This window comes from Taurulus bubalis (assembly GCF_910589615.1).
Source record: "Taurulus bubalis genome assembly, chromosome: 10".
Classification (NCBI taxonomy): domain Eukaryota; kingdom Metazoa; phylum Chordata; class Actinopteri; order Perciformes; family Cottidae; genus Taurulus; species Taurulus bubalis.
Genome location: NC_136598.1, coordinates 14,179,394 through 14,195,208, shown reverse-complemented (window position 1 = coordinate 14,195,208; position 15,815 = coordinate 14,179,394). Strand labels below are relative to the sequence as shown.

The window sequence follows — 15,815 nt, the reverse complement described above, 5'->3', positions numbered from 1 at the left end:
TCATGTGTAGAATGATTGTGTGTCGTATTAACTGCAAGAAATCAATCGCCTTGGTGCGTCAGCATGGCGATGTGTGTGACAGCAACTATACATACATATCTCATTACAACTAACCTCATCTGCTTTGCTGCTCTTCCGACTGTGTGACACTGAGTGAATCTGCCACGGCAAAGGCTGGGACACCATATAAGGCAAAGGGTCCTGTTGACGTGCAAACCTTACACCAATCTGAAAGGGAAGGGGAATTTGGGTTAGAGGTGCCAACGTGTGAAAGATAAGCAACCTCACCACTCAACTTACTTCTCTCTCGTATGACTCCCCACATTAACATGTACAATTCAATTTAAAAAACATAACATTTTTAGTACAGTTTGGCTTCCTGAAGTTTATTGTGATACTTTACTTTTCACTGCTGGCTTTTTTTTCCTTCAGAAACATGATAATTATATAATTAGCAGAGATGAATAAGGTTTGATAACACAACACATTAGAAGTTTGGTTTAATATCAAATTAATACTTTTTTGATGGCAATATAATTCTGATTTATTTTACACTGTCTGTTTTGATATCGCCATAATCACAATTTGAATTATATTATACCCTAACTACAATGTGTTGTTGCAGCAAAAGCACACACACGCCACAAGTGTATTTCTTCAATTCTAATATTAAAGTTATTTATTTATTTTTATTTTAGAATATTTTTAAATTAGAATATTGTTATGTTAAATCTGTATATTCAATTATATTAAATGTTTAAAGTAACTAGAATTGGTTTAAAACATTCAATACATAAATAAATAATAATAATAAACTGAATTTCTAATTCTATTTTCTCTACCATCATAATCATCTTACCGATTCTACGACTTTGACCACCATATACATGGCTGTTAGCATGGTGATCAACATATTGACCACTATTCCTTTTGCGTTTCTCTTAATCCTTAATGTTCTCCTTGGTTTTCGTTAACTTTCCTCCGTCCCGCTGAAAGAACAGCGCCGAGCAATCAGGATTGCAACACCAGGCTACTCAGGGGGAGGAAAATTGAACACACAGTGTTCCACTCACACAGCTTTCTCAGGAACACACAAACACACATACATACACATGCACACAGACTTTTTTCTCACTGTCTCTAAGACTGCTAAAGAGCTTTGCAGGACCGAAATAGAGAAGCAGTAATCTTTTCCTCTGCACACCACATCCATCAGGTGTGCTCCTCCGAGATAAATTTGGAATTTGTGATTATGGGCTATACAAAATAATCTGAATAGATCAGTTTTGTTGTTAATTTTAATCCCATGTTGTATTAAAACAAGAATAAGCCTATAACTGATAATATGCCTTGCATTTCATTTTACTTTCCTTTCAGTTAAAATGTCTTTCTAAATAAAGGTCAGTATGCCAACAACTCAAAGTAATCAGATAGATCTAAGAGATCACACACGAGTAAAGGTTTGTGTGCGTCATTGTCTGCAGCTTTGCCTCGGACCCCTGCAGGCCGATGATAATACCTTGCACAGGTGTCAGTTAAAACATTTCACTGTGCACTGCACTGTGAAAGACACCACCTGCTGCTATCTGAGTATCGAGCCTGTCGTGTTTTACATGATGACTGATAACACTTGTTTACTCTTGTCTAAGAGGGCCCTCATGAGTGTTGAGTCTATGTGCATGAGACTGATGCTCATTTTGTTCCAATTGATAAGTGCAGGAACGTGTTTTACCACTAAACAGACGGGTATAAGAGCTGTCCTGACCCAAAAACAACCACAGCAGCGGCGACAGAAAAAATGTGAAGGATGCTTCATTTACCAAGAAATAGGTAAGAAAATTATGATTTCAACAACAAATTCTACCAAGGGAGACAGGCACTATCACAAGGATAGCGGCTGTGGCTCAGAAGAAGAGCTGTCTGTCCTCCAGAAGGCTATGCTATGGCTATGCCATAGGTGTGTGAGTGGTTAGTTTATATCCGGATGGGCAGGTAGCACCTTGCATGTTAGCTTCTGCAGTATGAATATGTTCCCCAAATATTGAAATAATTGCATTCTTAGCATTAATATATTTGTCTTGTCGTTTGAGAAATAATACATGAAATTGCATACTGAAATTGCATATTTTGTTTTTGTGCAGAAGGGTGGTCCAACACTATATCTAGGCCAAGATTCAGTAAAGATATTGATCTGACTGGACAGTCAATGTTCTTCCTCTTTTTCTCTTATTTTAGGGGAGTTATGAAATTAAATCTGCAATCTACTGTATGTGCCTTTTACGATACAGGACACACTTTGTAATAAGATGCACAAAAAGCTAAATCGTTAGAGAGTAAATTGAAAACAAACTACTGCAAACTTTAAGCTGTGAATTTATAAAACTGCTGTATAAGGGAGTAATTCAATGTTGATCAGTTATGTACTTTATCCATCTCCTGATCTGAGGGAGGCCACTATATAAGCATATCATGTTCAGTCTGTCATGGTTGAGTTATTACTGTAGTAAAAAGAAAGACATTTAACATGGAGAAGAATGCTTCAGGAAGAATGTTCTGGACAGACCAGCGTCTAGGACAGAGGTGTCCTAGAAGCTTGCAGGTATTTTTGACTGTGTTGTGCTGCCAGCTGTATGGCAGTAATGTTTTTGTTATACATTTATATCACAGGAAACACTCCACATTGTCCCTGATGTACCTGGCCAAAGAAGAATGGCTTATTTAAATCTTTAAAGAGAATCACCCAGCTGGATTGATCATGTCAGTGAAGCTCCCAAAGAGGCTGAGCAGCAAAAAGAAAAGTATGTTTCCTTTTTGTATTTAGATGTTGTTCATTATAAAAAGAAAATTCTATCTATGTATTGTGTTGATTCATTAATTAAGATGAATTGATAAAAACACCAACCTAAAAATGTTGAGGGCCTACAAGTAGAAATGAATGGCAAAATGAATGACTTTCTTATTTTTTGGGAGTAGTGTACAATTGTGTAAAACAAAATAATACCAAACCAAGGTAACAATTGACAAATGAATGACATCTATGAATGACATCTATTCAAATGCAACAGTTTGTGCCACGGTCTGTGTCCCCATAAACTTCAGCTAATCCACATATTTGCATTCTACGGAAAAAGGCAGATATAAATTTGGTCTGACTGCCACAGCTTCCTCTTATGGCTGCCCTGGTTTAAAAACAAAATGAGATAGAACCGACAGGAGTAATGTGCTTGGTTAAAAGCCCTGCATTACTAAATGCTTGAATGTGTTTACCCATTAATGATTATTGGGTTGGCGACAGCAAGTGTAAATTTGGATATTAATGGCACCAGGGAATGGTGTGTTTAAGGGGAATCCAACTGTTTTGTTTGCCGCTGTAGCTGAGACTGGGGCAAAATGTAATGACTAGTTAGTTAATATGCCTTTACTGTTTATCAAATGTAAAAACAATAACGTTTAATTCCCCTCTGTCATATATAACAATATATTTCATTAACAAAATGAATAGGAAACATATTTAGCTTGATAATACATTTTGAGATATGTTCTACTATTTCTTTAAAAATCAAAGTCTGTTGTTACTCTTCATTCAAAGTAATAATTTAAATTATTCTGTTTTTTTCAAATTTTCAACAAAAACAAAAGCAACTGTATTTGTACAAAGAATACGTTTGCACTTAATCTTAAACTGGTATAACTAGATTTGTACCACGTCAAGCAAAACAATATATGTATATTTTTTTACTGATCATATGAAATGTAATTCTACATTTATCTAGAAAAAACTATATTACCATGTACGTTTTCAAATTATAGCATATCCACAACTTAAATGATTGATTATTTTTTCAAAACAGAATCTCCTAAGAACAATGCCCAGGCAGAAATCCTAAATAAACTGGGATTAGAAGCCTTCTGGACTACACCACTGGACCCAGCATCTATGCTGGACATCAGCACTTGGACTCTGGAGAACCAAACCCCTATAGAGCCCTAGGATCTACCAAATGCTTTCCTTCATCGCCTTTGGCTGCTTAGCCCAGATGCACGGAGTCCATGTTGCAAACCTCAGCATGATGTTCTGAATAACGACAACAAATCCCTTGAGGAGATTATTGATGGTATTGGAGAAGACAGCCTGTGTGCTATCAACCCCCTTGATCTAGTTACAGCTGTATTTATGTCTGCCAACACTTTCCTTTAGCAGGAGATGACTGTGCGTATGTTGCAATGTCAATTTGCTGTGCCTCTGGTCCTTCCAAACATAGACCCAGAAGAACCCAGTCACTTCCTTCTTTGGCCTTTGAGAGGTGCTGTTAGCCAATGGAGGTCTCACTTTCCAGATATCAGGGAGGTCCACGAGGGGGATTTGGCCAGTACATATATGCCAGTGGTGTCTTGTGTGAAGCTTGGTCACAGTGGTGTTTTTTAAGTCACAAGTGCTAAACAATGTTATAAGTGGACTCAGATCTCCCAATGACACTTTCCTCCACAGGGGGATGGTTGGAGGACAGCTGCCCCGAAGACTCTCCAATGGCCTTGTGGAGATTGGATGGTATCTACCCACAGGAGACGCTGCAAGAGATAATCCCTGTCTCTATGGTCATCTCTAACCTCTGTGGTGATGCCAGTACACGGGAGAAATGCCTCAGCCTTTTATGTCAAGCATCTTCAGCTGTGGTTGTTTTCTGTGGGCATATTAGGGAGAAAGAAAAACAACTTCTTGCCTCCTGCAAAAACACTTCAAGCAAGCTCATATTGATTAACCTATCAGATGCTGAGAGGAATGAGAACAGCTTTGTGGGTTTTGTTGATCAAAACTTTGAAGAATTCATGGCACTTCCTGGCGTTTCGGTGCTGCAAGGGAGAGATTTGAGTCAGGAGCAACTGGCTACTAGGCTGTGTGACACCCTGAAAGATCTGTTACCAGATGAATTTAAACTTGTTTCACTTGAAGCTGCAATGAAATTAGCGGAAGAGCTCGGCCTTAATGTAGATGAAGGGGTGGTCTGTAAAAAGGCAATGGCCACAGTGGAGGAAGTTTTGAAAGGTTTAGATAAGGGATCTGCTCGATTTAGGAAGAAACCATTTCCTTTGCAAGGACATTTGTGGAGTAAACTTGCTGAAATAGAAAAGGAGGAGAGCAAACAGAGGAAAAAGGAAATTAATTTGATACACAGCTTCAACAAAAAAAGAAAGACATCATGGTAGAGTTGAGCAGCTACAAAATGACTCCAGCGATGAAGGTTTTCACCGATGCGCTTTTCGTAACAGATAAAGTGGAGAGGACTTATTTCCTCAGTTGGATGAAGTTGAGACTTCGGCCAAAGCAAATCGAAAAACTAAACAGTCCACAAGATCCAATCACAAACCTACAGACAGGAAAGAAAGATGAAATTCCAGAACATTATGATGAGCTCCAAAATGGAGCCAATGACTCCCAAACAGACAGTGATAGTTTCTACACAGATTCAACATTTGAAGAGGAAAACACTGAAGAGCTGCCTGTAAAAACTGCACTGGAAGTTTCTGAGAAACAGTTTGAAATAGGCCAAGAGTTAGAGCATATTTTGCTGAAGTCTACAGAAGTAACCGTAGAACCACAGTCACAATGTAAAGAACATCTTGAGTCGACACATGATCCAATCAAAGAGCAGCAGTTACATGTGACTTCCAACATAAAAGAGATTCAGGGTGAAGAACACATTCCAGATTGCGTCTTTGAGGACCAGAACCATAATTTGGAGTCTGGAGAAAATAGACCCTCAAGCTGCCAGTGGACCCAACTAGACGAACCAGAGCTGCGTCTAGCTCAGGCAGATTTGACTTCTTCTGCTACAGAACAAATTTGCTTAGATGTCAGCTTCAAACATCTAGTCACCTTAAGATCACAGCCTCTGGAAACTGATTCGTCCTCGCTGGGGCTTGAGCACTTTTTGCGTGAGATGGGCCTAATTTTTGAGTTAACACATATCAGTCCCGGGAGTGGGAGCCACAATGTGTTGCGTCTCCCTAGCTTAGCTACAGACCTTCTCATCTATGGGATTCCAATTGAACTAATGGATGGAAATGCCTCAAACATTCCCATACGCTGGCTGGGTTGTGTCTTTGCAGAGCTCAAACGTCGCCTACCTCAAGAACAGTGCCGGACTCGAGTGCTGACAAACATTGGAGCACATCATGGTATGAACGCTGAGGTTCTTTCTGCACTATTTGGGGTAAAATTTCCTGAAGGAAGGCAGAGATCCACTCGAGGGGTGTACATGGTCGCCTTGTGTCTTCCCGATAACCTCAGAAAGGACATGGAGTGTGATTTTCTGTTGTTAATTGATGTAGAAGGTCTTTGCTCAATGTCTCTTGATAACAATAAAAACATTCTGATCCACGACAACGAGATGGCCACTGTTGCAACAGGATTGAGTGATGTTTTAATGCAGAATATCTCATCACATGTTGGTACTGAGTTTGAGACTAACTTCACTGTCATGGTCAATGCTCTTCTACGAATCAAAGAATGTGGCACCATGCCCATTTGCCAAGTCCTAGCCCAGGATGAAGAAATAAACAGCCTAATACAAGCATCACAGTTAAGACGTGTATCGGATATGCTTCAGACTGAGACTGGTGACAGAGGAACTAGCAATGCTGACAACCAGTATGCAAAGACCAACAGCTGTATAACCCATGTCAAAGGGCCTTGGAACAACATGTCCATCTCTGAACCAATTGATTAGCAGTATAGTAATGCTGTGTTAAAGCTTAAGATGAACCTGTTTGGGGCATTGAAGAAGTGTGCCGCTAAGTCTGAAGCCACAGGTCTGCCTGAATTTATAAATCGTTTGTGTGCCATTTGAGGTGTAGTGAAAGCAGAATCATTCTCCGTCGGTCTGCAAAATACTGACATAGCTATAGCCTTCTCTTTACTGTGCACAGAGGTTTCACAATGGGAGGAAAGTTTCCTGGAATACATGGAAAGCTGGCTTAAGGGGGCAACAAAGAACATATTTGCCATAAAGGCTTCAGATGCTGAAATCCAAAATGGCCTTCTGAGCGAGTTGAAGGATGAAGCCAGAGAGGAAGTCAAAACAGAGGTGGACAAACTCAGGTCAAAAGTGGAGACATATTTGATGAAAGACAACCTTCTACAAATGAACACATTCAGGCCAATCCTATTGAGCAATATGGATGACCTTCAGGAGCGAACTACTGAGGAGACAATACGAAGGTTGGGTAAAGTCAATGAGAGCCATTGTTCTTCAACACAGTTGGAAACATTTGAGACCTTACTGGAAAAAGAAGAGGAATCACTTGTAGAGAACAGCAAGTCAACAAAGGTTCTCCTTCAAGATACAGAGCTAGAAGAGGAGTTTGAGGGTGCATGGAGTAAAACACTGTCCAACTTTGACTTCAGGCCTTCAGAAACAGATGATATTACTACAAGAGTGACTTCTATTTTGAAAGATAATCTAATAAACTGTGGTCTCCAGAAACACATGAAAAAACTTGAAGTCATCGTCCAAAATCAGAAATCTAGCTTCCAAGTGTTTGATGAACATTTTGGATACCGCAGCAGATTAAAGCACATGTTTGAAGACAACAACAGACTGCAGAGGTTAGAAGCTCAACAGGTAGCATGCAAAATAATAGAAGAATACAAGCAATTCGTAGCAGATAAATTGAGTTTATCAGCAGATTTCTCTGATGGCTACATTACAGACCTGTTAGAAACTGTTGAAAAAGCTTTGAAAGAAAAATCTATGCAAATCAGATCAGCTTTTGACGTGGATCTAAAAGTTTATCTCTGTAATGCTGCATGCCAAGACTTTCAAAAACTACATGACCGCTATGCCAAAGACATAATGCTTCTGACATGTATTACTGAAAACAAGAGCACTTATCTGGCAGAGTTTATCTACCAGTTCAGGAAGAGAGACCAGTGCCAGAGGGTGGCTCAAGCATTTACTTCCATGGTCATCAAACCGACAGTGTTGGATTACATCCATAGACCATTGGGGATGCGTATCGTCGGAGAGATAACAAATAAAGTCCAGCAGTTTCAGTCCCCACGTGCCTTCCATCAAGGCTTGCTGGAGGAATTGATAGAGGAGGACCACTTTGAGAGCTTTCTGGAATATTTGCTTTCCTATGAAAACTTCAGAGTGAGGAAGATTCAGGAGAAAGTTATGACTCACATCTCTGAATCAACCAACTTTAATAAATGGAGGCATCAAAGACTTGGAGAAATTGTAGGAAAGGTAGCAGCAGCAGTGAGTCAAACAGCAGAAGGTACAAATGGAGTGCTGAGTGATTCGAAGCCGCTGCTGGAGAGAGTGTGCCTCACTTTAGAGACAGATGGAGATGTGGATGTAATCAGGGCCCCGCTGAATGGACCTTTCTCCAGTATTACCACAAAATGGGATCGCTTTGTCACATGTCTAATGGAGTTATTGGCGGCAATGCGGTTGGACCTAGCCCAGTAGTTCTCCCAAAATGTGGAGATCACCCAAATTCTTCAGTGCCTCCCAATTCAGCCCCACGACTCCCTCTTCAACAGAGTGAGAGGCTGTGACCAGCAATGTCCTCTCTGCACAGCTCCATGTGAGCTGGAAGAAAAGGCCCATGAATTGCACAGGGCTCTGCTCCACAGGCCCAAAGGTATGATGCCCCATGACTCTAGTTCTCTGTCCTGTATCGGTTGCCCTGAAAGCATAGGCCAAGACAACCTAGGCATAAGCAAGAGCACACACAAGATGTCTTTGGCAGGCAGGGACCTCCATTCCCTCTACCCAGACTGGAGCATTTTCCCTGAGGACCCAAACAGCCAGATGCCCACTGCTTACTGGAGGTACTGTGTTTTATTGAGGCTTCAATATCATAGTCATAATAGGTTAAATGTTCTTTTCCATAGTCTGTTACTGTGCCAGTATATATTGTACCAGTTCATATTTTTGTATATCCAAATTATCCAAATATTAGCTAAATATTCTTAAATTTACAGGTATGTGTTGGCGAGGTTCAATAAGAGGTTTGCAAAGGTATACGAGCAGGAGCCAGCAGAGATTCCTGAGGAGTGGGAGAAGATCACTGAGGAGGAGGCATTGTCCAATCTGAGGAAGGGCTTCCTCAGTGGACAATATGAATAGGACTGCCCTACGCTGTATGCTGTCTTTATCATACTACATGTGACATGTTATTGATCAAATATGTATCTGGTTTAGACGTCTTATCTTTCAAGGATGTTGATGATAACGGTGGCAGACAGAGCAGGGGCTGAGGCAGGAAGGAGGGTAATAATACAGGATGCTGGTCAAACACAAATTATCAGGCAAATAAAGCAACAGCACGCGTACAGCAAAAAAAATATAATCTGGCGAAGGGTGACTAAAAGTATAAAATCAAAAGGATAAATAACGAGAATTGAGGCCAAAGCATTTAGTGACACTTGTCACCAAATCTACAGGAATCCTGGAGAAAGTTTGATTTATAGGATCTGTGTGATTGTTTGAATACTGAAACTGTTGCAAGTGTTGAAGATGTTTTCTCCAAACCCCATTAATTATACCACACAATTGCCATAACCTAACCTTCTTGAAATAACGTTATTACATTACTGCAATAAATCTTTATCAAGGTTATACTTTTTTAGAGACGTGGTGATTCATCTCAAGGATACTATTTGGGGGTTTCTGGGTTGGCCATGATTGGCCACAACTTTAACCATTTCGCCAGATCGTAGTCAAAACTGTAGTGACTGCTCCTGGCGACTCTATTGTGTAGTTAAGTCCAAGATTGAAACTATTTATTTTTGCTTTGCCTCTGACCCTGTCTTTTTGTTCGCAGTCATGCGTCCTCCCGGTTCCCCAGTCTGTCTGCTGTCCCCTGTCTGGTTCCCCCCATCTGGATTCCCCCCGCCTGGATTTCCCTGTCATTCCCTTGACTGTTCCTCCATACCTGTTTCCCTGGTGATAAACAGTGTTTGGTCCTCCGCCACACATTGTAACACAGTGTCTACCAACATGAGAAAAGGCCCTTTTCACAGGAGCCATTTTGACATGTCATTGTAGGGTAAACACAAGCCATTTACACCTGTGTTTATCCTGTGTCAAAATGGCTACTGTGAAAATGTCATATAGCACAATATGAGTTGGCAGTTGATTTTCATATCTTACTGAAATGAATGCAAACCAACAGGTAGAAAAAACTTTTGTTTGGAAAATTGTCATCAGGAATATAAAGCTTCTGCAGTTTGTATAGAAAAGGGGCAAAATAGTAAGTGCTTGTGATTCTATACAATTATCTTCAATAGACCGTCAGGTTGTGCAGTGTAAGTCACCAGTCTATTGGGAATACTGGTGAATGAGTAGCTTCCCCAAATATATTTGTTTTAATCCACTCCATCTTTTCCAGTTGTAATAGAGCATATGATTTCAAAATGAACTGCAATTTCTATGCAAAGCATTCAATGTTCAGGACATCGCTGAGATGTCAGATTATTTTTAATTTAAAATTGACAGAGAAAACTGTCAGCTATGCCATTGTTTCACACGGCAGTAACAGCTCCATTCAACAAGACGGATATTATAAGGCCTTACTTTTGGCTGCCTACAAGAGAAGGACAAAAAAGCAAAAATAGCGCCTGAGCTAACCGATGCATTTGAATCCACAGTATTTCTCAAACCCAATCGCTGCGCTGCTCATTATGTCCGACAGGTCACAGTTCATTATGTCCAGCTGTCCCCCAGCTGGCTCACAATGACTTGTTAGACAAAAATGAGTAGCAGACAGTAGCATCAACTTTGTTGACACTCAAGTTGTTAGGACTGTGGAAGAAATTATTATATCTTAATTGAAAAATTATACAATAATTCTGTGAAACTATCATGTTATGTTATGTTATATACAAGTATTGTTGAATAGGGCTAGAATGCTGTTTTTCCATTTTTCTATTGGTTATAAATGGACCGAGGTGTATGTAGTGCTCTGCTCAATATCTGACACACCGCAAGCCACACAGTAAATGAATCAGCCAGTTTTCTAAGGAGAAAGGCGATGGATTTTCACATAACTGGCTTTGATGAGGCTCATGCCATCCAAGCATGACATCAAAAATAAATGCACACAGAAAATTGCTCTCTTGTGAAGCCCACAAAGCAACACTATAAGTTGTAGCACGTTTTGATATTCTTGTCATCTTCTGTTTCTTTCTACTTTTCCTTCGGCAGTCGGGATCATTAACAGAGCCCGGGTCCCCCACTGACAGACTCTGTCACACCCAGACAATTTCCTAACGGTCACTCCCCTGCACATCCCTCCATACCTCATATTTAAATACACTTGCCACTTTACTTTACACTGGTCTTTTTCACATTACACTTACATTTCACCTTAAGTACTGACATCTGTTGTCTGTGCACTTTATTTAAATGTTATATTCTACTGTAGATTTCATTGTAAATATTCCTCCCATTATTGCACTTTGTTCATCGTTAAATGTTTATTGTTATTGTTTAATGTCTTGCACCTCCCGCCAGGAAAAAATCCTTGTATGTGAAAACATACATGGTAATAAATGGTTCTGATTCTGATTCTGATTAAAAAACATGCACACTCTTATTTTCAATCAAGGCTTCTTCATACATATCCTGTCTTATTGTCAATTAAAGCGCTGCATAATTTTGGTTCACACTTTTTGCTTAAATCAATAGGCGTATCCATTGTCTCTACTCTACACTAAAAGCTTTCACTTCAACCACTAATCTTATATAATATGGGCATATGGTTAATTATCTCTCCTTTGCCTCCATCACCACTTTCATCTCAACGTAGTTTCTTTCCTGGATGGTGCCTCATGTACCGACAGAAATATGGAGGCCAGAGCTTATCTGCTATGACTGTTTTCAGGGGCATTAAATCAAAAGATAGACAGGCTGTGACATTTAGCAAGGCAGATGTGCTGCGCCGCTATTCCCTCAAAGCATTATAGTTCAGTGGTAATCAAACTCAAATATTCAATACACTGTGAAATAACCTGGATTTGTAATTTAACTATAAATATAAAAAGCAGCTTCTGTCTCACGAGCAAGTCCAACAAAGGTAGGCAAAATTACACTCCATATAATACTAATTCACACTGCTCCATTACATGTATTTATCAAATTTCCCCAAAACTTGTAATAATTATATTTTACAATAAAAACGTTTTTTGGCCTGTTATACAAGTGATTTGCCCTCTAATCTCCTCAGATGGTGTGATTCATAGGAAATAATTGTTCAAGCCAAAAGATGTACAACTATCTATTGTTTCACAAAATATTAAATAAAAGACCAGACAGAACAGAACTTTGTTTTTCTTCTTTTCTACCCCATTAATCCCCCTAAACCCACTCAGATTGGGTATGCTATTGGTTCACACATTTTAATATTCACTCTCTTTAAGCTCTGTTCTTACTACCAATTCCTGAGGGCAATGCTGTATTTCTGGCTCATTAGCTGCTAAATGCTTCCCTATGTTCACCAGCTAGTCTGTAACTGTGTCTTTTAGCTGAATTAGTAAGCAGTTCAAGACAGTTTAAAACATAATGCATAAAGACATACAGTAAGTAAAACATTTTACATTTTAAGGTTTGCAAAGACAAAAAAAATGGTGGAAAGCCACACAACCAAACCTGTAATTATGTACTTGATGTTCTGTGTTTATGTTGCAACCCTGTCTCCTTAAAATTACGTTCCCCCAGAACTAATATGCATTCCCAATTACGTTTGATCAGAAACGAATCTCCTCCCTGATTATGTTTGTGTTTGACGTATTACACATACGTTGATTATACACGTATATGTTGATTAAACACGTATGTTGATTATACATGTATTTTTGTTTTATTGTTTTTATGTTTGTGTTGACGTATTACAAATACGTTTATAATCGTGTGTTTGTGTTATTGTTTTGTTGCTTTATTTAAGCATATTTTAATTTTTAAACTCTGCGGAGAAAAAAGAAAAGAGGGGCGGGATGAGGCCAGTGACAGCCGGCCAGTGACAGCCGGCCGGGCCGGGCGTCGGCCGCACCAGGAGCCCGAGAGTCGGCCGCACCGGGAGGCGAAGACCGCTTGCCCGCTGTTCTTAGGCCGGTCTTCAGACTGCTAGCACAGGGGCTTGGTCTGTTGAAAACCGGATGTTGGGTCCCGTGACTCCTTCCGCCCGTTTAAATATTTTTCACGGAAGATTCTGCACTTGATGTGACCACAGAGATCCGAGCGTCTGCTGATCGCAGTGGTTTACTGCACTAGATGGAGTTTATCACACACTTTGGGCTGCATTCACAAACAACCCGACTCAGAGAAGACCGGAGCCGGCGCGAAGGAAGCTGTTACCGATGGTCTGACGGCGACGCCAAGCGTCTGAAGACCGAGCCCCGGTGCAAGCAGTCTGAAGACTGGCCTAACAACGGCGGGCAAACGGTCTTCGCCTCCCGGTGCAGCTCCCGGTGCGGCCGGCACCCGGCCCGGCCGGCTCTCACTAACCGGCTGTCACTCGCCTCACCCCGCCCCTCTTTTCTTTTTTCTCTGCAGAGTTTACAAATTAAAATATGCTTAAATAAAGCAACAAAACAATAACACAAACACACGATTATAAACGTATTTGTAATACGTCAACACAAACATAAAAACAATAAAACAAAAATACGTGTATAATCAATATACGTGTTTAATCAACGTATACGTGTATAATCAACGTATGTGTAATAGTCAAACACAAACATAATCAGGGAGGAGATACATTTCTGATCAAACGTAATTGGGAATGCATATTAGTTCTGGGGGAACGTAATTTTTAGGAGACAGGGTTGCATGTTATACTATTCAAGTAAGTGTTACTTTAAGTGCTGCAGCTAGAAATCTCCGGAATACCTCTGCTTTTTCTATTCCCCTTTATCTTCAAGCTTCCAACAGTGGTGAGACAAACCAATGAAACATTCAGTTTTCTTTCAGGCTCCAACAAAAAGACCTGTCGCAAGAATCCCTCTGAAATGTAGCAATCCATATCTGCTGCTTTCTGCAATCTGTGTCTTTTTGCTCAGCTTTTTTCTTTGCTCAAAGCTCTCATGTGTTGGCAGAATAGTGTGTTATATTGAGTGGTCTGTCTTGTATTGGATTGGGCTGCAAATTGATGTGGTGTGAAATGGTTGCAGTGGAATAGAGTATATTTCTGAGTGGCAGACTCTCATCACATGTTCAACAATAGCAATAAGGAGCAACCTTTACAAAAAATAGAGGGAGAGGGGGACGAAGGAATAGCAGAGGGTCTGAACATTCTTAGATGTGGCTTTTGACTATGGCTGCTCACCAGGAGATCCTCGGAAAGGACACATTAAAAAAGGCAGAACAAGTAAATTGGTAAAGGAGTGACAGCACAAGTTGCTGGTGTCTAGCAGGTGCCAGCAGTAGCTAGTACAGCACCATGCAAAGTCACTCCAGGAGGGAAGAGGAGGCCACACAGATGACATCACAGATCACATATCTGTGAGGTCATCCAGAACATCCAGTTTAGCTTTGCTCAGCGTAGCATAGCTTAGGTTAGTTTAGCAGGGCTCTCAAGTTTTTAAGACAGGTAAGAGTGACATATCCCCCCCCCCGGCAGCGCCTCCGCCCATGCCGTATGCCCACAGACCAGCCCTCCTCCCCCCCATATTATTATTAGCTTTATTTTCATTGGTTGCTGTATTACATTTCACCCAGATACAGCAGATACGTTTTTCTGATTGGCTATTCGTGTAGCCCATTTCTTTTTTTTGATTGGCTGATGAGTGGGACCTCACGGCAGAACTCCAGGGGATTCGGGGGAGACGCGCTTGATTCCTCCATGGTGAGGGCAGCGCAACCAGGTCCTGTTTGCGCGCTGCAGCACATTAAATAGCCTAGAGTTTTTTTTCAGCGTGAGAAATACGATGTGTGGCGGGAGGGCGTGACTTAAGACCGAAATGTGTGACAGTCACGCTCAATGCGTGACACTTGAGAGCCCTGGTTTAGCTAAACATGTAGCTCCTTCCCCACACCTGACTGTTTTTTATCTCACAGATCACATCACAGATCACATATAGGAGCTTCTAAATATAACCCAGATTGTAAACTAAACTAACCCCAACATTAACATTAACATAGTTTGAATGGCAAGTTTTTTAGTTTAGTTTAGGCTTAATATTAATGTTTGGGTTAATGTTAATGTTGTAGCGCAGTCAGCTAGCAGATGCCAGCAGTAGCTAGTACAGCGCCATACAAAGTCACTCCAGGAGCGAAGTGGAGGCCCAGGCCTGCTCTTTGCTCCTGGACGGACCCACACGGCTCATGCATCAACCACAAGGTGCTAGCAACCTTATGCATGAGTGGTTCTCTACTGTGCGTACATTACATTGACCAGAAGATCAGTCAGTGTGCCAACATTTTCTCTTTTGTGAGGGAGAGCCCAGACTAAGAGCGGTTCAGTTTAGAGTTAATGTTGATGTCAGGGTTAGTTTAGTTTGTCAGTTTTTTTTCTCGTTTTTTTCTCTGAGCCCACTAGGCTACAATTTGAGTCAAGTTGGTTCTCAGTTGGTGTAGCACCCGTTGCTTCGCATTTAGCTTGACTGCTGCCTGCTGGTGCTGTGGTAGCACAGTCATCTATTCTAGACACAGTCGAGCCTCGCATATGTGTAAATTATTTTAAAACTGTGCTTGTGGATTTTGTATTTAGGACTAAAACAACGTAGATAACAAATTATGCAAGGGATGAGCTGACGTCCGCCTCACTAATTTGCCTGTTTAGTGTAATAAATGGACATTTTCCCA

At 40.7% G+C, this 15,815-nt stretch overlaps 1 protein-coding gene across 1 annotated transcript; it reads left to right on the top strand.

Annotated features, from left to right (window-relative positions):
* Nucleotides 1–2,524: 2,524 nt before the first annotated feature.
* On the top strand, nucleotides 2,525–9,137 carry gvin1l2 (GTPase, very large interferon inducible 1-like 2; the record flags this gene model as incomplete). The annotated part of the gene is given in 10 exon segments (XM_079224534.1): nucleotides 2,525–2,599; nucleotides 4,106–4,195; nucleotides 4,199–4,420; nucleotides 4,422–4,576; nucleotides 4,578–5,161; nucleotides 5,164–6,725; nucleotides 6,729–6,845; nucleotides 6,849–8,471; nucleotides 8,475–8,839; nucleotides 8,993–9,137. Coding segments are annotated over 10 exon segments (4,938 nt in total).
* Between the last annotated feature and the right edge of the window lie 6,678 nt (nucleotides 9,138–15,815).